Source organism: Toxotes jaculatrix, chromosome 11, assembly GCF_017976425.1.
Source record: "Toxotes jaculatrix isolate fToxJac2 chromosome 11, fToxJac2.pri, whole genome shotgun sequence".
Lineage (NCBI taxonomy): Eukaryota > Metazoa > Chordata > Actinopteri > Toxotidae > Toxotes > Toxotes jaculatrix.
Genome location: NC_054404.1, coordinates 448,040 through 468,845, shown reverse-complemented (window position 1 = coordinate 468,845; position 20,806 = coordinate 448,040). Strand labels below are relative to the sequence as shown.

Sequence of the window (20,806 nt, the reverse complement as noted above, 5' to 3'; positions counted from 1 at the left end):
GTGCATCAAATAAAGAAAATTGCATTAAATTATCCCATTAAAATTATTATATTTGCTCCGCTCCAACATTATATAATGAAACAAAGTGGTTTTACTCACTTATCCCCGTCAGGCCTCATCTACAAAGGAGCCGTGCTAGTAAATGAAAATTGGATTGTTATAATGCAGCTGCATCCAAATGAAAAACTGCAGAGAGGACGAGGACGAGGACGTGGACACGGCAGGAAATCATGTTTTTATCCTGCAGAGATGAATCATCCACACACACACACACACACAAACACACACACACCTGGTTTTAAATCCTACTGTGTAAAGTCAGATGTAAGAAACGTTTTGCCAACAGAAATACAAACTGACCTCTGACCTCTACAGTCAACCTGCGGCTCCTCTGCTATCCAGCACCAACAATACACACAAAGTCAACACAGCACAAACCAGCAGGCACCAGCAGGAGTGTTTTACTGGGAGCTGATTCTCACAGTGAAACCAGGCTGTGAATCAGAGGCTGGATCATGAAGTGTGACTGAAACAATGAAAAGTAACTGACCTCAGCATTTTTGAAATGCAAAGATAAAATCACTTTGATGAGTCAGCTGTTTGTGGAAGTGATGATGGTTTTATCCTCATCATCACCTCACCTGTCTGCAGAGCGTGGAGCAGTCAGACCTGATCAGTCTGACTTCATCCACAGTGAAAAGCAGCAAGTTGTTAAAACCGCTGTGGCGTGTTAACATACATGTTGTGTGTGTGCGTGAGTTTAGCATCAGTCCAGATGTTGACAGCTGCAGTTTCTCCTCAATAAGCTCATATAAGAACAGAAAACAATTCATAGAGCAGCACTAAGCCCCGACTGCACACACACACACACACACACACACACACACACACACTGTGTTAGCTTAGTTCTGTTCACTTTGAACCTGTCAGTTGATGTCTTGGAGCAGAGCATCTCAGCAATACCACACAGATTTACATCCTGCTCCCAGAAGACGAACCCTGGTCCCAGAGGACAAACCCTGGTCCCAGAGTTTGACTCCTGCTGAGTCTGGTGACCTCCTGACTTCCTGACTGACTCTGACCTCTGTGACTTTTACTGTGAAACTTCCTGTAGGAATTCTCATCTTTATTTAATGTGAGTCTGTGAGATTTGTTCGTTTCAGCTGAGACAGTTTCCATTTTCAGCACATAACAGGGGGAACAGATTTCCCATCATGCACTGTTTGGGAGTTGAAGCTCTTATTTTGGAAAATGTTCTATCTTTTCATAATAATGAAAGCAGTGTGAACCACAATGACTGGGAGCTCTGGGAGCAGTGGGAGCTCTGGGAGCAGCCTCGTGTTCTTCATACTGACTGTGCAGACGTGAGAGCTCGGTGTCAGATGAAGAACACCTGGGCTACAGGTAACTGCTGGGTACACCTGTCAGTCAAAGGACTCAGCCAGACACTGATGTCTCTCCAGCTGGGTTTTGGTGGGCGTGTGTGTGTGTGTGTGCGTGTGTGTGTGTGTGTGTGTGTGTGTGCGTGTGTGTGTGTGTGTGTGCGTGTGTGTGTGTGTGTGCGTGTGTGTGCGTGTGTGTGTGCGTGTGTGTGCGTGTGTGTGTGTGTGTGTGTGTGTGTGCGTGTGTGTGTGCGTGTGCGTGTGCGTGTGTGTGTGCGTGCGTGTGCGTGTGTGTGTGCGTGTGTGTGTGTGTGTGTGTCTCACAGAATGACTCAGGGCCCTGGACCTCCTGCTGGGAGGGAGGAGTTGTGACTGATGCACCTTTCCAGTTTTCAGTTTCCAGTTTGATGAAATCCTCAGACTTTAATCAGTGTCCTGCAGAGACGGAGACGTGTTTGACAGATGATGTTGGACACAGATTGGTTGTGGAGTTAGATTACATTGTTAGATTACATATTGTCTCACAGCCTCCTGACCTTTAATATCAGCAGCAGTCAATCTGCTGCTCCCCTGATTGGAGCAGCTGCAAAGCTGATTTAACACCAACTTCAGCAAATCAGAGCTAAACTTTCACGTCATTTTATATCTGTCAGAGGTCAGAGGTCGGGAAACACAGCGAGGCCAGACACCTGTTTACCTTGTGACTCACCTTGGTTCATGTCAGAGACCAGTTACCACGTCAGTGTGTTCTCACTGTTCAGATAAATAAATGATAACGTTCTCATTCGCCCGTTTATGTTGTTTCATGTTTCTGAAATAAGGAAGGAAACACTGGAGAAACCACAGAAGAAGACCTATTGAAATGATGAATGAATAAATGAATGAATGAATGAATACACCCCGGTCCCTCTGTCTTCACTTAAAGCTGCTTTAACTTTTTGGCAAACGTGACGTTTCCTCTGCAGTAACGGTTCCTGAACTGAAATCCCTCAGCAGATGTGGATCCTGCAGGTTTTGGACTCTGACCGGGGACCGTCCCGCTCTGTGAGACACAGCTCTGTATCCTCACAGAAACTCGTCTCCCCCTCTTCTTCCCCTCTGCGCCTTCATTTCCTGATAACCTGTTAATTTTATTGTTTTTCACTCACATTACATGATTACTGCAACGACCCGGCGACTCAAATCACTTAATGCATGATTACTGAGGGCAGGCGCTCGCCGGGCTCCTTTAGCCAAATGACTGTTGATATTTGCTTTTAATTTAAGCAATCCACTACAAGACTCATTAACATGCTGGTAGATTAACTGCGTCCAAGCTGAGGTTATCCGCCTCTTAATGCCCTTTCCATGGGAGATAATCCCTGCTAACTTGGATTGGAGGCAACAATGAGATAAGCAGCGAATATGAAGAGATGAAGGAACCTGTCTGACCTCATCTGATCATTGTTTTTCTCTTTCTGCTGCAATTTGCTTAATTTGGGTGTTAGTGACAGAGAGTGTGTCACAGACCCTGAAGGCAGCACTGAGAAGAGAGATTATTGATTATGTTGTTGATATTGATTATTGATTCGTGAAACAACCACTCAGACGTTCTGTCCACAGTCAAATCATGACAAAACCTGTGAATCCGATCAGTTCTTCTAACCAGTGAAACTGTGAGCCATCCTCACTGTTTGTTCTCTGTCAGAGTGGATGTGAAAGAGTTTTTATACCTCGATGGTTCAGAAAATGATAAAGATCCACAGACAGGAAACCACCTGCTCTGGTCATGTGATGAGACATTTAGGTTCCACTCAGACCCAACAATGGACAGTGAGACAACGGGCCCTCGGACGCAGACGTGGAAAAGGCCCCCACCATTTGTCTCGTGTTGTGGTGAATTTTCATCTCTTCAAGGCTCTTTGTCGTGTTGCGTGTGTGGATGTTTTGCGTGTCTGTGGTTGTACATGTGTTGCCGTGGTCTAAAAACAAACCTGTGGGTGTCAGAGATCAGCAGCTGAGAGAGGGAGAACAGCTGAGTCCAGAGCTGCAGATAACTCATCTCATTTCTACAAACTGTGGCTTTAACTTCCTGTGTGTTGGAGGATTTGTCTCCGGAGTGGACAGCAGATTAGCAGAGCTGGATTACAGGCCAGGACTCGAGGAAACAGACTCTGGATGTGATGATTGGGAATTTCCCTCAGGGATCAGTATCTGATGATGATGATGATGATAATGATGATGAAGATGGTGTTGCAGCTGAAACATTAACGACTTGACCTTTAATCACCTTTGACCTCCACAGTGAACGTGATGTTCTGCGCAGTAACTACACCCAGGCGGCGTCATCGGCCACGTGGTGATTTCAAATTACGAAGAGGAAAAATCATTGAATGAAAATCTGAAACAAACAAAAATGTGAAAGTGGAATTTCAGTCAGGAATCATTCAGAGAAGTCAGCCGAGCGAGCAGGAGGTTGGCGGGTCTGTGGCGGGTCTGCGGCGGGTCTGCGGCACGCCGTGACGGCTCCGTGTCGGCTCCGTGACGGCTCCGTGACGGCTCCGTGACGGCTCTTGGTCTAAGGACAAAACACTTACTGAAAAGTGAAAGTATAAGAGCAGGACTCAGCATCACAGATTCCTTTGCGTGTGAACCAAACCAACCTTTTCACTGAGTCTTGATTTTGGTCGTTTTATCCAAATAATATCTGGAAATTTGCTGCGACGTTTCTCCGGCTCCTGAGGAACGTTTACCTTCGTGTTTCATCCATCAGCAGCTGAACTCACTTCGTCTTTAACTCTAATTTTTTTCAGTCATTTCAGAAGCTGAAGTCACAGTTTGCAGGAACGTACTGAAAGCTCGTCTCCTGGTTCCTGTGGATGCTCCCTGTCCAGCCTGGTGACACGAAGCAGAACTCATCAGGGGAAAAGTTGGAATGTTTCATTAATGTTCACTTTTGTTCTGCTGTTCTCAGAATCAGACTCCCAGACCTTTCAGAGACAGAGGTCAGTCATGAAGAAATAAAATCAAACGCTGAGCACTGAGGTGATGAAGCCCCCCCCCCACCCGTGCGTGTTCTTAAGGTTTCTACGACTGTGCTCCAAAATGGCGTCGGTTTTCTTTGAGCGGAGCGGCCGGTGGCAGCTGAGGGTCAGGATTAGGGTCAGAGAGAGGGAAAGGGGGGAGGGGGGCTGTGGAGGAAAGGAGGGGAGATTTTCAGGGTCGGGGTTAAAGGTTGAAGGTATCAGTTCGGGAAAGTGTCTCCATCTGCAGAAACTGTGTCTGTGAATCTGATGAGAAAGTAGGAATCAGAGTTGATGTCGGGAGCAAACACTTCTGCTTTTCGCTTCTTCTGCGAGTGAAAAAGATTTGAACATCGTTCTTTTCTCCCATCAGCCCCCTCTGCCTGACTCGCCACAGGTTCAAAGGACACCTGCGGGACATCTGAATTCATAAAGAGACAAACAAACCCTGAAGTGTCGCTGTCTTGTGAGGCTGAGCTTTTAAATTAGCATAATGCATCCAGCTTACTGAGCGAAGCGGCACGTGTTGGCATCATGTGTCAGAGGCAGTGTGACGCCTGGTGGCCCGGTGGTGGCGGCAGCTAAAGAAACGGAGCAGACACACTCCGTCTCTGTACAGTATTAAATTTTTTAATCATTAGCCATTAGCGCTAATGGCAGCAGACAGACTGTAGCTTTCTCTGGATGCTGTTGTTTGTCTGGCTTGGCCTCATGCACTTTCAGGGCTGAGATTACAAAATGTAAATGAGGACGGGGGCGTGGGGGTGGGGGTGTCGTCCAGACCTCATGTAAGAGTACATGGTCCAGACTTCCAGACACGACTCCAGTCTAATTTAAAAACTTTAATCCCGACCCAGGAGTTGTTTACATCAGTGAATTAGGTTAATCTATCCCAGCTATTTGCATAAATGTGCATTTATGAATAATTAGTGGGCCACAGAGCTGTGGGCTGTGGGTGGAGACCGGGGGGTGGAGGGGGTGCGGACGCGTGGCCAGACTATTGTTGCCGTTGACGGCGATAAACAATAGAGCAGCGGAAACAATGAACAACAAAAACCCCGGGAAGCTGCGGCCGTCTGCCGGCTGAATTACTGCTATCGCTTACAGGCGGTCTGAGCCGCCGCACGCCCCAGCAGCAGGTCATCATTCATCACAGCTGCTGCTTTAATTGGTCTCATTAACACTCAGTTAACTCAGTGAGACAATGAGACGATGAGCAGGAGAGAACAGAGTCCGGGATGGATCAGACCAACACCGGAGTGGGCCTGTAAACTGGTCCCAGTCCTGTAAACTGGTCTCAGTCCTGTAAACTGGTCCCAGTCCTGTAAACTGGTCTCAGTCCTTTGAACTGGTCTCAGTCCTGTAAACTGGTCTCAGTCCTTTGAACTGGTCTCAGCCCGGAAAAGTGGTCCCAGTCCTGTAAACTGGTCTCAGTCCTTTGAACTGGTCTCAGTCCTGTAAACTGGTCCCAGTCCTGTAAACTGGTCCCAGTCCTGTAAACTGGTCTCAGTCCTTTGAACTGGTCTCAGTCCTGTAAACTGGTCTCAGTCCTGTAAACTGGTCTCAGTCCTTTGAACTGGTCTCAGTCCTGTAAACTGGTCCCAGTCCTGTAAACTGGTCTCGGTCCTGTAAACTGGTCTTGGTCCTGTAAACTGGTCTCAGCCTGGTCTCAGTCCTGTAAACTGGTCTCTGTCCTGTAAACTGGTCTCAGTCCTGTAAACTGGTCTCAGTCCTTTGAACTGGTCTCAGTCCTGTAAACTGGTCTCAGTCCTGTAAACTGGTCTCAGTCCTTTGAACTGGTCTCAGTCCTGTAAACTGGTCCCAGTCCTGTAAACTGGTCTCGGTCCTGTAAACTGGTCTCGGTCCTGTAAACTGGTCCCAGTCCTGTAAACTGGTCTCAGTCCTGTAAACTGGTCCCAGTCCTGTAAACTGGTCTCAGTCCTTTGAACTGGTCTCAGTCCTGTAAACTGGTCTCAGTCCTTTGAACTGGTCTCAGCCCGGAAAAGTGGTCCCAGTCCTGTAAACTGGTCTCAGTCCTTTGAACTGGTCTCAGTCCTGTAAACTGGTCCCAGTCCTGTAAACTGGTCCCAGTCCTGTAAACTGGTCTCAGTCCTTTGAACTGGTCTCAGTCCTGTAAACTGGTCTCAGTCCTGTAAACTGGTCTCAGTCCTTTGAACTGGTCTCAGTCCTGTAAACTGGTCCCAGTCCTGTAAACTGGTCTCGGTCCTGTAAACTGGTCTTGGTCCTGTAAACTGGTCTCAGCCTGGTCTCAGTCCTGTAAACTGGTCTCTGTCCTGTAAACTGGTCTCAGTCCTGTAAACTGGTCTCAGTCCTTTGAACTGGTCTCAGTCCTGTAAACTGGTCTCAGTCCTGTAAACTGGTCTCAGTCCTTTGAACTGGTCTCAGTCCTGTAAACTGGTCCCAGTCCTGTAAACTGGTCTCGGTCCTGTAAACTGGTCTCGGTCCTGTAAACTGGTCTCAGTCCTGTAAACTGGTCTCGGTCCTGTAAACTGGTCTCAGTCCTGTAAACTGGTGTTTGCTGGTGCGTCTGTGAAACATCTGTAAATCTAAAAATGACGATTGTTTCAGGACACGAGGTAAAAAGCTTTTGAGACGCTGTCGCTGCTGATTTCTGTAGAAATGAGATGAAAGGTCTAACTCAATGGTCCACTTACTAGCTTTGTCCAGGGCTTTGAACCACATCCCACATCTTCAGCTGTTGTCAAGGAGATGGAAATTGACTGATGAAGCCTGTGAGGTGAAGCTGAAAGCTCTGTGGATCGACAACTGGACAAAAGTCTAAAAGCAGAAGAGAATAAAATAAGAAAGAAGGATGACAGATAGAGAGCTGGAAATCTGAAGAACTGATGAGTCAAACAGTGAACTCAGCGTCTCTTATTCCCCAGTGAGTCTTTACAGGGTCCAACTGACAGGTGGGGGTTTGTCCACCCTGTCCTTTCTCTGAGGAGCCTCTGAGCGTGTGCGGGCCGACCCTTCCACACCAAAGTAATCAATGAACCATCAAGGTTTTCTAAACAGCCTCAGCGGGGGTGGGGGGAGGTGGGGGGGTAAATCCTTCATGGAGTTTTATTGTTTACCTCCTCATCCAGATGTTTCTGGATTGGAACAGATTAGTGAATTAGGACTTGTTGTCAAAGTGAACACAGCATTACCTTAAAACTACTTTCACCACTGGAAAAGAATCAGCTGCAGGAACTGACTGCTCTGTCAGCCAGGTGTTTACCAACAAACAATACAACAACAACATCCACACACACACACACACACACACACACACACACACACACACACACACAGCAGGAACATTAATTACAAAAGGCAGAAATAAAATGATAAAGACGTGAAGGATGAAGATAAAGTCAGGATAAAAAGCTCAGGAAACAAAAGAATAAAAGACCTTAATCTGAAGATTATTCAAACCCACATAATCAATCAATCTCCTTCTTCATATAATGGTAATCCACGTTGTTTTAAAATTGAACATAAGTTTCTGAGGTGAACACACACACACACACACACACACACACACACACACACACACACACACACACAGTTTAATCTTTTCAGCTTACACGAGTCAAACTGATGTTCTGATTTGAAAACCTTTATAATCTGCACAAACTGAAGCTGCGTCATCGTTTCATTATGACTGGAGACAAAGCTGCAGAAGAAGAATGAGTGTGTGTGTGTGTGTGTGTGTGTGTGTGTGTGTGTGTGTGTGTGTGTGTGTGTGTGTTCTGTTAGCATTTTCTTGGATCCAAAAGAGAAACTGAGCAGAGTAAAACAACAGAAAAAGAAATGTGGAGTGTGAGTCGGTCACTCTTTCACACACATGCTACACACACACACACACAGTGTGTGTGTGTAGCATGTGATCTGTGGTTCTGTGGATCTGTGGTTCTGTGGATCTGTGGATCTGTGGTTCTGTGGATCTGTGGATCTGTGGTTCTGTGGATCTGTGGATCTGTGGATCTGTGGATCTGTGGTTCTGTGGATCTGTGGATCTGTGGATCTGTGGTTCTGTGGATCTGTGGATCTGTGGTTCTGTGGATCTGTGGTTCTGTGGATCTGTGGTTCTGTGGATCTGTGGATCTGTGGATCTGTGGTTCTGTGGATCTGTGGTTCTGTGGATCTGTGGATCTGTGGTTCTGTGGATCTGTGGATCTGTGGTTCTGTGGATCTGTGGATCTGTGGATCTGTGGTTCTGTGGATCCAGTTCCTGTCCCTGCTCTGAAATCACCCTGAAGTGAGAGGAACTGAATGGAAACTGATCAGATCTTTGAGCAGGAACGTTTCTCTGACGCTGATCTGGACGGCAGTGATTTGGAACGGGCACCATGAGCCACGTTCCAGTTTGAATTGTGTGAAGTGCAAACCGTCCTCTCACAGATTAACAGACATCACACTGACACAAACAGTCACTTATCATCAGTGAAATTCAGCTGTTACACAAAATCAAGCTCCTCATGATGAAAGTCAGTTTGGAAATTAGGGCCAAGTTAGAGTTTAATCCCTGGAGATTGACTGCAGGCTGGCAGTGTGTGTGTGTGTGTGTGTGTGTGTGTGTCTGTGGTGTGCGTGTGTGTGTAAGAAGGTAAAAATGGTCAACTGGTTTTAAAAAGCAATTAGAGGAATCTGCTTATCAGAGATAATTAAAGCAAATTTGAGGCTGTTTTTAAATTTCCTCGTTAATCTGCATCTCTGTTTTTCTTTTTCTATTTTCTGTGTTTCACTGAGTCTGAATCCAACCATCTCAGCTTTTATCAGTCATTTCTATTATGATGATGATTATGATGATGATGATGATTATTATTATTATTATTATTATTATTGTTGTTGTTGTTGTTATTATTATTATTAATAATAATAATGATAATATAATCATCATCATCATCATCATCATCATCATCATCATCATCATCATAATAAAGTATTTTCATGTGAAATCAAATCAAACAGCACAAAGAACTGTTTTGTTTTCTTCACGATGAAAATCTGCGACAGTTTTTCTAAAGTGGAAACAGATTTAAATACATTTACATTAATATATGAATCTTAATGAATATAACACTGTCGTTATCAGAGAGAATTAGAATAAAATGCTAAATCAAATCAAATTTTATGACTGTTGTCATAAAGTCCTTTATGACAGAATGAATCTCAGGGATCTCTCAGGGTTTGATTATTATTATTATTTACTAAGTGAAATCCTTTATTTATAATAAAGCACCAATCAGTTTTAATTAACCTAAATTTTTTGATCTTTGATTTTTTTCAGTTTTCGATTTTATTTATTTTTGTAAAAAGAAAAAAAACTCGTTATTAAACCTGATGGTTTCACAAACCGCAGCTCCGTGAACGAACTGAAGTAATGAACTCACTAATCAAACGAGTGAATGAATGAATATCTGATGGACACTGAATATTTCACATCTTCATCATTCGGTTCTTTTCTTCATCTTTTCTCTTCCTCTGAATATTCAGGTGCTTTTCGTTCATTTTTAAATTCATAATAAATTTATCTGATGTTTATTTAAATTATTAATGATCCAGGACCAGGTCCAGGACCAGGACCAGGTCCAGGGGTCTCAGGATCCAGGAGGACATGTTTGAATCTGTGATTGAACCGGACTCGTCCCGGTGAGTTTCCTTCTCTGTCCGGTCATTGATCAGTGCACCGGCTGATGCTGTCGGTGACTCTGATCACAGATAAACAGCAGAAATTAAACCCCCCCGGTCCGCAGAGAAAATCCTGATCGGATTGAAGGAAAATTGGTGGCAATTAATCCTCTGGGATTGAGGAGAAAAGCGGGAAACTCCCCCCTCCACAGCTCTCACTTCTGATTGGATGCTGCTGTGATCCCTGGAGACTGGAGCCGGATAAATGGAGCCCGCCACCGGGACCGTCCCGGTCTGTCCATCATCATCATCATCATCACCCCCCCCCCCCCCACCCCAGAAGGACCAGAGTTGACTCCCCGATGAGCAGCATGACGGCCCGGGACGAGCTCGGAGAGGAGAAGCCCAAAGTGAAGATGCTATCTCCGGGATTTGGGATCGATAAATCCCGGCTGCACGGCTCCGGGTTCCGGTCTAAAGGTTTTGCCATCACCGACCTGTTGGGCCTGGAGTCGGACCTACAGGCGCGGCAGCAGCCCGGAGGCGCCCCCGGTTCGGGCCTCTCTGCGGCGGGCTCCGGGACCGAGCCGCAGGGACCCGGCGGCGGCCTCGGCGGGTTCTCTTTCCCGGGAGGGTCGCTGCCTCTCGGCCTCGGCTTCCTGTGCAGCCTGGCGGCCCAGCAGCCCGCCGGGGCGCCCTGCTTCCTGCCCGGACACCTGCCGCTGCTGCAGGCCCGGGCCGACAGCCACTACCTGCAGAACCTGGAGGCCCAGAGGGACGCCTACTCCGGTACGGCTCGGCTCGGTTCGGTTCGGCTCGGCTCGAGTTCACGAACCTGTCTTTTTTACCTCCGCAGTGTTTTAAAGTGGTTTGATGTGGTGCTGAAGCCGGGTTGTTGTTGTTGTTGTTTTTTCTTTGGTTAAAAAGAAAAGAAAAAGAAAAAAAAAGAAAAGAAAAACAGATAAATTTAATCATATTTATTTTTTAAACTTTTTCTGATCTGGTTCTGGTTTTAAAAGTTGTTTTTCCTTCGTCCCATTTCGGCTTCAGTCGGTTTTTGATTTTTTTTAGTTTTGGCCTTTTACACAAATTTTATTTTCCTTTTCTTAATTTAATTTACTCTGGAACAAATGTTTTTGGGTTCAGCTCAGTTTGTTTTCACAAAAACGAAAAAAAAAATCAGTTAAATGACAAAACGAGAAAAAAAAATTAAATTTAAATTAAATTAAAATCTGCGGAGCTGAGAAACAGGAGGCTCCTCCGGTCACTCGGGTTTTATTTTGAAATGATTTGGACTGGATTCAGTGGTTTTAGTTTGAAATCTGGAAAAAGGAGGTGAGATGAAGAGGGAGGTGGACTTCATGTCTCCGTCAGGCAGAGATTTGAGTTTTTAGTGTCTGTGAATGAAGAAGGAGACATTTTGTTTTTCTGTCTGAGTTTTCACGGCGGGTTTCTCCTCCTCTTCCTCCTCCTCCTCTTCCTCCTCCCGCAGATGAAGAATGTCTCTCTGACCGAAACGACGCCAAAACGTCCGGAAACTCTCAGAAGAGAAAGAAGAGGAGACACAGGTGAGTTCATTTACCTCTGCCTTTGGTTTAATGGCCGCTTCATCATCTTCACAGCATCAGATTAAACACAGGAAACAAACATGAAATGATGCAGTGATGTGATCATTTCATGATGATCAGAGTTTGATATGTTCCACGGACGCTCTGTAGAAACACGTGTGTCCTGAAGCTTCATGAAATAAAATCCATCTCGTCTTTTGTCCATTTCACTCAGATTCTCTGCTGCATTTCCTGTTTGGACTCAGATGGTTTTAATAGACAGAAAAGTTTTAGAGACTGGAGCTATGACAGATTTCTGCTGTGGACTCTCCTGTCCAGCACAGTGTCCCCTGTCCAGCACAGCGTCCCCTGTCCAGCAGAGCGTCCCCTGTCTTGTAGAGTGTACTGATCGCACTGCAGTGTCTCACTGATGTCTGTGGGGATTAAGTCTCCAGCTCAGTGCAGTTGCCTGTGTCCCTCAGTATCTGATGTTGTCCTCTGGGCTGCAGGACGGTGTTCACGTCCCACCAGCTGGAGGAGCTGGAGAAAGCTTTTCATGAAGCTCACTACCCCGACGTCTACGCCCGAGAGATGCTCGCCATGAAGACGGAGCTGCCCGAGGACAGAATACAGGTGAGACACCTCAGGTACAGCAGATCCATCGCCAGTGATCAGCTGATCACACATCTGGCGTCTCAGCAGGAAATCAGGTTTCAGTTAGAGCAGAATGTGGTTCCCAGCATGTGGCTCGGGGACCCTCCAGTGGGTCACAGAAGAAGTGTGAGGGGTCTTAGGATGATTGGACAGCAAGAAAAATATTTGACCAACAAACAGAAAATTGTAACTCGAGGTCCTTTTAAAAGCTTTTTCCTGAGCTTTCGTCACATCTCATGGTCTTCATCAGCAAACAGAGTGTTCCTTAGGACTTTGAGTCATTAAAGGCAAAAATGTTTTATGTTCCACCGCAGGTAACCAGGTCTCCAGGTCTCCAGGTGTGGTTCTGAACGTTGCTGTGTTTGTTTTCAGGTCTGGTTTCAGAACCGACGGGCGAAGTGGCGTAAGCGTGAGAAGTGCTGGGGTCGCAGCAGCGTCATGGCGGAGTACGGCCTCTACGGGGCGATGGTGCGACACTCCATCCCGCTGCCCGAGTCCATCCTCAACTCCGCCAAGAACGGCATGATGGGATCCTGCGCCCCCTGGCTGCTCGGTGAGCCGCATGCACGTCAGTGCCACGCACACACCACACCGTGCATCAATACACAGGGCTCATACACACTGAACACACACTGACAGGAAATAGTTCTTTGGTTAGAGTATGATTGTTGAGGCCAGTGTCACAGACAAACACGTCTGTACAGCACAGCTACATCAGGCACTCAGGGACATGCAGGACGTGAGCAGTGAGATCCACATCAAGCCTTCACCTGATTCCACACAGGTGTGTGTCCCACCTCATGTTATTAGCAGTATTACCAATACATGAATCTGAGGGATCTGATCTGGTTTCTCTTTATTTTAGTTTTGCACAAATAAAGTATAAATGTCACGTGACATCAGGATCATATGGCAGAGCTCTCACCTACGCATACATATACATTTATAAACACACAGCGTATTGAAGTGTAAACAGATGCATATTAACATACAGGTAATAAACACATCATGATGTTTGAATCAGGGCTGGAAGCAGCAGGTGTGTCCAGGTGTCCCCAGGTGTCCCCTGTGATTTTCCACCTTTGGTTTATTCATTTCACTGTTAAATTACATCCTGTGGAGAAGTTTTCTCTGTGTGATCGTGTAAAGGTTTTTTACTCTGACACAGCTGTGGAGAAATATTACATTTAAACTGTGCAGGTGTGAGAGACAGGACGCCTTAAACAGGTGTTATGTTGTGTGTTATGTTTCATATGGTTTTAATCAGTATAATGACGTGAATGGTGCAGACTGGACTGAATCTCTGTCTCTGACTCTGTCCTCTCAGGAATGCACAAAAAGTCTTTAGAAATGGCCAAAAAATGTTCCAGCCCTCCGGAGTCCGACTCCACTCGCTCCAACACCTTCTGTGACGTCTCCGAGCAACGGGGTGGTGGCGAGGCCCGGGAAGTAGAGCACGAGGCGAGGGAGGAGGAGGACGAGATGGAGGAGGAGGAGGAAGAGATGGAGGAGGAGGTGGCCATCGACCTGTCCAGCTCCTCCAAACAGCAGCAGCAGCAGCAGCAGGAGGAGGGCGTGAGGTCGTCCTCCTCGCCTCGGCGGAAGAGCAGCGGCGAGTTGGACGAACACAGCTGAAGGTCAGGGAGGTCGCACACGAGCTGACGTTCCTGTTCTGAGAGCACAGAGATTTGATTGGCTGCTCTTTCAGGATGCACAGCCAATCGCTGAGCAGCATGCGAAGCTTTTATTTTCAGTAGCTCAGTATCAAACACTTTCACACTGACGGTTCTGTCGCACTCACGTCGTATCAGAGCTGTGGCCCGGCGTTTGCTGATGATGTCACGCATCATGATTGGCTGAACGTCAGAAAGCGCACACATGCCACGGGCTTCACGTGGTCTTTGTTTGTTGGCTAACGAGAAGTTAAACGGCTCACCATCAGGCTATCACTCACTGCTTATCTCAAATGAACATGCTAACGTTTTCTGCTGATGTGAACCGTAACATTAAAGCGCGGGTATATTGTCGACCAATACGCTAATGTGTTAGCTGGTAATGACATAAGAAATATTAGTGTGTTAGCAAGCTAACTACCAACAAGACAGTTTGAAAACAGTGAAGTTTATGGACAAAAATGTGAATTTACTTTGTGAGTGATGTTTCCACAGCAGAGGCTACTGACCGTGCTAAAGTTCTGTTAGCTATCTTTCTGTGCTCCCAGAAATCCCGTCATGCTAACGTAACGCCGACGCCACGCAACATTCAGATTGTGGTTGAGGAGTCGGACTGAGAATCAGCTCAGGATGTAGATGAAGATATCTCTGTCTGTGTGTTTATCATTGTATTGTACTGAGAGTGTGTTTTATATCTGTGTTTTTTGTTTTGTTTTTTTTTTTGGAAAATAAGAGAATTTAATTTTTGTTTATTTAATGTTTTCCTCCTGTTGGTGTTTTATAGTTTGACTGTGTGTTAAGCACTGACCAGCCTGACTGAAGCTGTGTGAATGAATGTAATTTAAATGTAATATTTAAAGAAGTTTGTTTATTATTATCATATGTATTTACAGGAGCAGTTTCAGCAGGATGGTGAATACAAAACTATTTTTGGAAACAATGGGACTTTTATTTGTGTCATTTATCACTAACAATACAACGCAAACAATGCAGAATGTTTTCATTTGGGTTTAACTAGTCAAAATGAACAAGCACTAACCAGGTTAGTTAAACTTTATTGCACACGTTACATCACAACATGTCAGAAAGTGGATTCTAAGGATTTTTCAGAAAAACACAGTTATGCATAAAAAGGTTTCAGACTGGAGTCAGAGAACACTGCACGGGAAATCTGTGCCTGCCGATTTTAAAATGTAATAATTAAAATTAAAATTATGTCAAATCAAATTTAAAAAATGTAAAATATATTTTTCAAACCCAAATTCTCCATTTTTATTTTGATGATTTAAATGACTACATCCAAACTGGAAATTAAAATAAAAACCAAACTGACAACTAATTTTTCCAGTTAACATTTTCAAAATTCTCAAACTGAAAACTATGTTTATCCTAAACCTCTAAAATTCAGATTTTTTTAAAAATAAATAGTTGAAATTTAAGTTTTCAATTTAAAAATTAAAAAAAGAAAAACATTAACATTAATTTTGTATGAATGTATATATTTTTTATTTTGTTCATACAAGGGGTGAACAAATATTTTAATGTAATGATTTTATTTTAATTCTGGCAATCACAGAGATACAGTAAAGTAAAATATATATATATTTATTATAACATGGGTTCACTTTCCATTGTGAAAGTGTTGACGGTATAGAGTGTAGAAATCTTACTTTATAGTAAACAAGGCTGAATCAGCAACTGGGCAAAGCAGGAAAGAGACTATTTAATGATTTACTCCTGTGTCTTGGGTGTTTTGTAGATTAATTGAAAATCTGTAAGAAATTTGTTGCACTGAAGTAGAATGTGAACTGTCTGGTCCTCCATCCTCAGGCTTGTGGTTCTGGTCTGTAGAGGAAACCTGTGTCACAATGTTGTTTTAAAACCTGAACAGCTTTAGTACAATTATCAGCATTTTTGTCAATTAATTTTCTGTCTCTCAAATCTGTTAATCAACTAATCATTTCAGCTCTAGGGTCCTGATTGGTTTTTGAGATGTGGTCAGAAGGGACCCACAACAATTTTCAACAAATTGGGCGAGTTTGGTTTAATCAGGCCAAAGTGACATCTCGGTTTTAAAATCTATTTTAAAGCGACTGTGGCGTCAGCTGTAATCTTACATGTCACATTAAAGTTAAAAAAGGGTATGTTTTACTATTCGATGTTTGTATACTTTTTTTATTGTTGTTGTTGTTGTTGTTAAACCCTAATACAATATTTTCCGTTTATTGTTGTTGTTAATAATTTATCTGTTTTCAGCAGAGCAGTGATACTTTTACTTTGGAAGGCATTACCGGTGGATGAGACAACTACGTCACTTCCTTAACCCGCATAGATCCTTTTAGTCGTTTGTTTGCTAAGCTAATCTGTAACTTAGTGCTAGAATTATTTAGTATGGTCGATTTAATCACTTTTAAAAATGAAGTGGCGTTCATTGTTAATAACCTGGCCAAGGAGATTTTTGCCGCGGCGGAAAAAGTCTCTTTAAATAAACAAAACCCCGAAACTGAGGTAAGCTTCCGCGGCTAACTGTAGCTAACAGCTAACGCAAGTTTAACTCTTTCGGTTCCAGAAGCTCCCGGTGTTTGGCAGAAGGTGTTTCAGTGAGAGTGTGGGTTAAACAGTTCACTGTTAGCGGTCGTAACGGCGAACAACAGCTGGACTGCACACTTAGAAGGTCTCGTGTAGTCCCACACCGAACTCCACTTAAAAATAATCTAATTTAAGCATCTTCAGTGACGGCACATTGGAAGCCATTTGGTAGTCGCACGTCAAACTCCGTTTAAAAAACTCCTAAATTTACCCGTTTCATTGATCGCACACAAAAACGTTGTTGTTCAGGCGTTTTCAGTGACCGCACTCTGCATGTAACCACACACCGAGCTGCATTTAAACTCTTCAAAGCGACATCGTGTCGTTAGCAAACTTATGAACACTGTGAAACGTAATACAACAAAATAAGCAGTTTAGGCTGTAAGGGTTAAGAATGACTTTCAAACATACACACAACAAACAGCAAGGTGTTTTCACCTGTGTGTCTTTGTTGGGATGGTGAATACTTTTCTCTTGCTTTTGCAATGAGATATAAACAAACAATGTTTTTGAACATGGATGATGCTCACAGACTGTTGGTATATGAAACACTAAAGTTAGAGTGCTGGAGAAAGACTGGGAGCTGAGTAAATGAAGAGGATAAATTTAGCTCAGTGCAAACACAGGCACGTTATTTGAAAGTGTGTGGATGGATGCTTTACCTGTGGTTCTGTGGACGTGTTACTGGGAGAGTCCTGATGTATTTTTGGATGTTTGCTCACATTCATATCTTTCAGGAGAAACTCTGTGCTGTGGTGGACAGTTTGTGTGTTGAAGCTGTGGAGAAAATCCTGGAGATGGTGGAGCTGGTTGCTGTGAAGCAGGAGGAGACTCCAGGAGCCCTGAGAGATCCTCCTCAGTCTGATGAGAGTTTTATGATGATGCAGACACCTGAAGGTGAGCTGGGAGGTGTGGGGAGGGGTACGTACCAGAGAGCTCAGTGACCTGACACTAACAGAGCAGACGCAGACCAGCACTGTGCAGCTGACGGGTCAGCGCAGAAGTAAACAGATCACCATTTCTCCTGCTGAATCTCAACACAGTGTTTCTGAGTCCTGTTCAACACTTTCATGTTGAAAATATAACAAAATCCAAAGCAAATAAAAATCCTAATGTAAAAATCTTACAACAGTGTTGAGTCCAGTGTGAACAGATGTCAGTCATCAGCGTCTGTGGTCTTCATCAGTGTTTCTCTCACTCTGCTCTGCTGGACCCAGAGAGGAGGAGCCGACAAATGTCGGTGCTTTCACTCGTCGTCGAGCTCACGAGTCCTCGGATGAATGGCAGGTCTCGTACTGAACACGGACTCTGCTTCATGTACGATGAAAACTGGCACAGAAACTGACTCTGGCTTTGGCCTCTGAAGGACGCAGGGGAAACAGTCACTAACCCTGCCTACACTAACCAGTAATAAGTGCTTCCAGTGGTTTCTGTGTGTTGCAGGTGAGGACGGTGGAGGTGAGCACGCCCCCACAGAACAGACCTACATCCTGGTTTACGGGGTCAGTGAGTGAATCCACAGCAACAGTCAGAGGCAGAGTGAGGATCCTGAACAAGCCTAAACACTGTCGGCTGTTTTCTGTTTTGTAGAACGCCGCTGTCGACTCCAGGTGTGTGCTGGTCTCACTGCAGAGCGCCGCTGATGCTAACGGTGAGTTCACCTGACTGACTGTGAACACATGTCCATCCCTGCTCCTGCAGCCAGAGGAAAACAGCACTGGGGACGTGCGACGGCGCATGTCTCTGTGGATGAGCCGAGCTGAGCCCTTCACTCGGGGGCAGGTGGTGGTGGTGGTGTGACATGTGATCGCCTCGTTAAAGCAGAGAAAGGCCTGTGTTAGATTTTTGCATACAGAGGGATTTATCCCTGTGTACAGAAGTGCAGCTCATCCTACCTGCACAGGTGAGGACAGAGGAGCTGCTGCCTGTACATACAGATCATTTCACTGGCTTAAACAGCTCCACCTGCTGGACAGTTTCAATCTTTACATTTACTGGTAACCTGAGTAACCTGTGTGAGAGCTCTGTGTGCTTCGTTTATAGGTGAAAATAAAACCAGCTCCACTGAGGTAACAGGCGACGTGATGACTCTGCACAGCAAACCCTCCTCCTTCTCCCCTCCCCCTCAGGCCGATCTCCCCGACCACGAGTACGCTCGGCCGTCCTCAACTCCGTCCAGCACCGCAACGGCAGAGGAGGACAGAGTCTCTGCAGGACGCAGCAGGAAGCAGCGCCGCAGCCACAGGAAAAAGGACACAAAGACGCCGACAGCAGAGACGTCAGAAGCTCACCACCAGTGCTCCCAGTGCGGGATGCTGTTTCCAAACTCAGAGCGACTGTCCGACCACCAGAGGAAGTCTCACCCGGTGTGTTCGGTGTGTGGGAAGCTGTTCACCGGCATCCTGAAGCTCCGTGAGCACGAGATCAAAGAGCACGGGCTGCTGCCATACACCTGCGACTACTGCCCGAAAAGATTCAACCACAAAGCTCACTGCAACCTGCACGTCAAGGCCCGGCACACCGGAGAGAAAACCTGCCACTGCGACATCTGCGGGAAGGGCTACTCCTGCATCAGCGTGCTGAAAACTCACAGGATGACCCACTTCGACAAGACATTCATCTGCGACGTCTGCGGGAAGAGCTTCTACCACGCCTGCCACCTGACGCGCCACAAACTGGTGCACCAGGAGGTCCGGCCTTACCAGTGCCCCACCTGCGGGAAGGGCTTCACCCAGTCCGCCAACCTGCGCAGCCACCAGGTGATCCACACCGGAGAGAGGCAGCTGTGCTCCATCTGCGGGAAGAGCTACCGCTGCCTGAAGAACCACGTCATCAGCAAACACTCGCACGAGCTCCCCGCCGACGAGCTGCCGGCCAGAGACACCATCGTCACCTGCGAGGTCTGCGGCAAGAAGTTCCCCAACCTGTCGCAGTTTAAAGTTCACCAGAGGAGCCACACGGGAGAGAAGCCGTTCCACTGCGACATCTGTGGGAAGAGTTACCGGCTGAAGGAGCTGCTGAGGGACCACAGGTACACCCACACCGGAGAGAAGCCCTACAGGTGTTCTCTCTGCTCCAAGACCTTCAACCTGGCCACCAGCTTCATGAGGCACCGCAGCATCCACACCGGAGAGACGCCGTACAGCTGCCACGACTGCGGGAAACACTTCCGCCTGCTCACCTTCCTGAAGGCTCACCTGCAGACCAAAGCTCACCTGAAGCAGACGCAGCAGAGGCAGCCCGTCTCCTCTGACCTCTGAGATAAGACCCTTGTCTTGCCAAAAGTATGTGGACACCCAAATATGGCAGCTGTTTGTGAGCGTGTGAGCACTAACACACAGTGCTGCTGCTGTTTTCTGACCTCTGACCTGCTTCTCCTTCAGATTCACTGTAATATCTGTGGCTGCTGTGTTGTCAGCAGAGACGTTAATCTGCTGCGGCAGCCTGGCCGGAGATAATTCCACTTTGCTGCAGTCAGATGATAATTGTAATCCAGCAGGCCTCTGTCTTTAAGCTCAGACTGTTTTGATCCAGCTGTGACTCTCACGCTGTTTGTTTTTCTGCAGAACACAGGTCAGATTAAAGGATGCATACAACACTTAATCCCACCTTTGTGTTTGTACAATAGAACTAATCACCTTTATGACTCTTAATGATCCTCTGATGGCTGAGCTGATCATGTGACCCAAACATCCTGAGACACGTCGTTTCATTAAAAGAGCAGCGCACCAGTTTTACAGGTCAGAGACAGTTTACTCCTCCTGGTCTGTGCTAATGAGGCTGCTGTGCTGTAACTGGCTGAGCTGTGGTTTAAGGTTTAAAGGAACAGTTCAGCATTTAGTGAAATCCTCAGACTGACACGTCTCACCTGCAGCCTCACCGCCCCCTTTCCCCTTTTCTTTGTTCCCCCCTGTTGCTGATTGGCTGGAGCGGTCCCATGTGACTCAGACTTTGTCATGAACAGAGTCAGAGAAGGTTTGTTGGATTCAAATCACTGACTGCACCTTTAAAGCAGGTGAGCTGCAGGTTTCAGGTGATAAATCCACCATGAGCAGCGACTCCTGCAGCTCAGGTCGTTCCATGAAATCCATCCATGTTCATGGTGCGTGGAGCGTGTGATTGGAGCAGATTCTTCGGCTCATATAAATCTGTTCACGACTGAAAGTTATCGGTTTGTTGAAGTTGGAATCTTCGGCCTGTTCGATTTTATCGCCACGTCGGCCTCGTTTCACTTCGCCCTCGGTCCGTGATTGAATCCAGAGGCTGCTGACCTGAGATCAGTGATGCAGGCTCTCAGAGCTGCAGGTATTAACATCATC

The 20,806-nt window shown here is 45.9% G+C and overlaps 2 protein-coding genes across 2 annotated transcripts; both read left to right on the top strand.

Annotated features, from left to right (window-relative positions):
- Window positions 1-10,386: 10,386 nt before the first annotated feature.
- On the top strand, window positions 10,387-13,860 carry vsx1 (visual system homeobox 1 homolog, chx10-like). The gene is made up of 5 exons (XM_041050291.1): window positions 10,387-10,813; window positions 11,517-11,592; window positions 12,081-12,204; window positions 12,598-12,793; window positions 13,553-13,860. The coding sequence occupies exons 1-5, from the start codon at window positions 10,387-10,389 to the stop codon at window positions 13,858-13,860; spliced, it is 1,131 nt and encodes a 376-aa protein (XP_040906225.1).
- Window positions 13,861-16,218: 2,358 nt separating this feature from the next.
- LOC121189389 (zinc finger protein 23-like) lies at window positions 16,219-20,085 on the top strand. The gene is made up of 5 exons (XM_041049470.1): window positions 16,219-16,406; window positions 17,225-17,384; window positions 17,931-17,989; window positions 18,078-18,138; window positions 18,531-20,085. The coding sequence occupies exons 1-5, from the start codon at window positions 16,290-16,292 to the stop codon at window positions 19,745-19,747; spliced, it is 1,614 nt and encodes a 537-aa protein (XP_040905404.1). The 5' UTR covers window positions 16,219-16,289; the 3' UTR covers window positions 19,748-20,085.
- Window positions 20,086-20,806: the final 721 nt, after the last annotated feature.

What these genes read in the sequence shown, in the direction of transcription:
- vsx1 (XM_041050291.1), top strand. Translation starts at nt 10,387, where the DNA reads ATGAGCAGCATGACGGCCCGGGACGAGCTCGGAGAGGAGAAGCCCAAA. An exon ending in TGCCCGAGGACAGAATACAG is followed by an intron (nt 12,205 to 12,597) that starts GTGAGACACCTC and finishes GTTTGTTTTCAG; the next exon opens with GTCTGGTTTCAGAACCGACG. An exon ending in GCTCGGTGAGCCGCATGCAC is followed by an intron (nt 12,794 to 13,552) that starts GTCAGTGCCACG and finishes CTGTCCTCTCAG; the next exon opens with GAATGCACAAAAAGTCTTTA.
- LOC121189389 (XM_041049470.1), top strand. Translation starts at nt 16,290, where the DNA reads ATGGTCGATTTAATCACTTTTAAAAATGAAGTGGCGTTCATTGTTAAT. An exon ending in AACAAAACCCCGAAACTGAG is followed by an intron (nt 16,407 to 17,224) that starts GTAAGCTTCCGC and finishes CATATCTTTCAG; the next exon opens with GAGAAACTCTGTGCTGTGGT. An exon ending in CCTACATCCTGGTTTACGGG is followed by an intron (nt 17,990 to 18,077) that starts GTCAGTGAGTGA and finishes TCTGTTTTGTAG; the next exon opens with AACGCCGCTGTCGACTCCAG.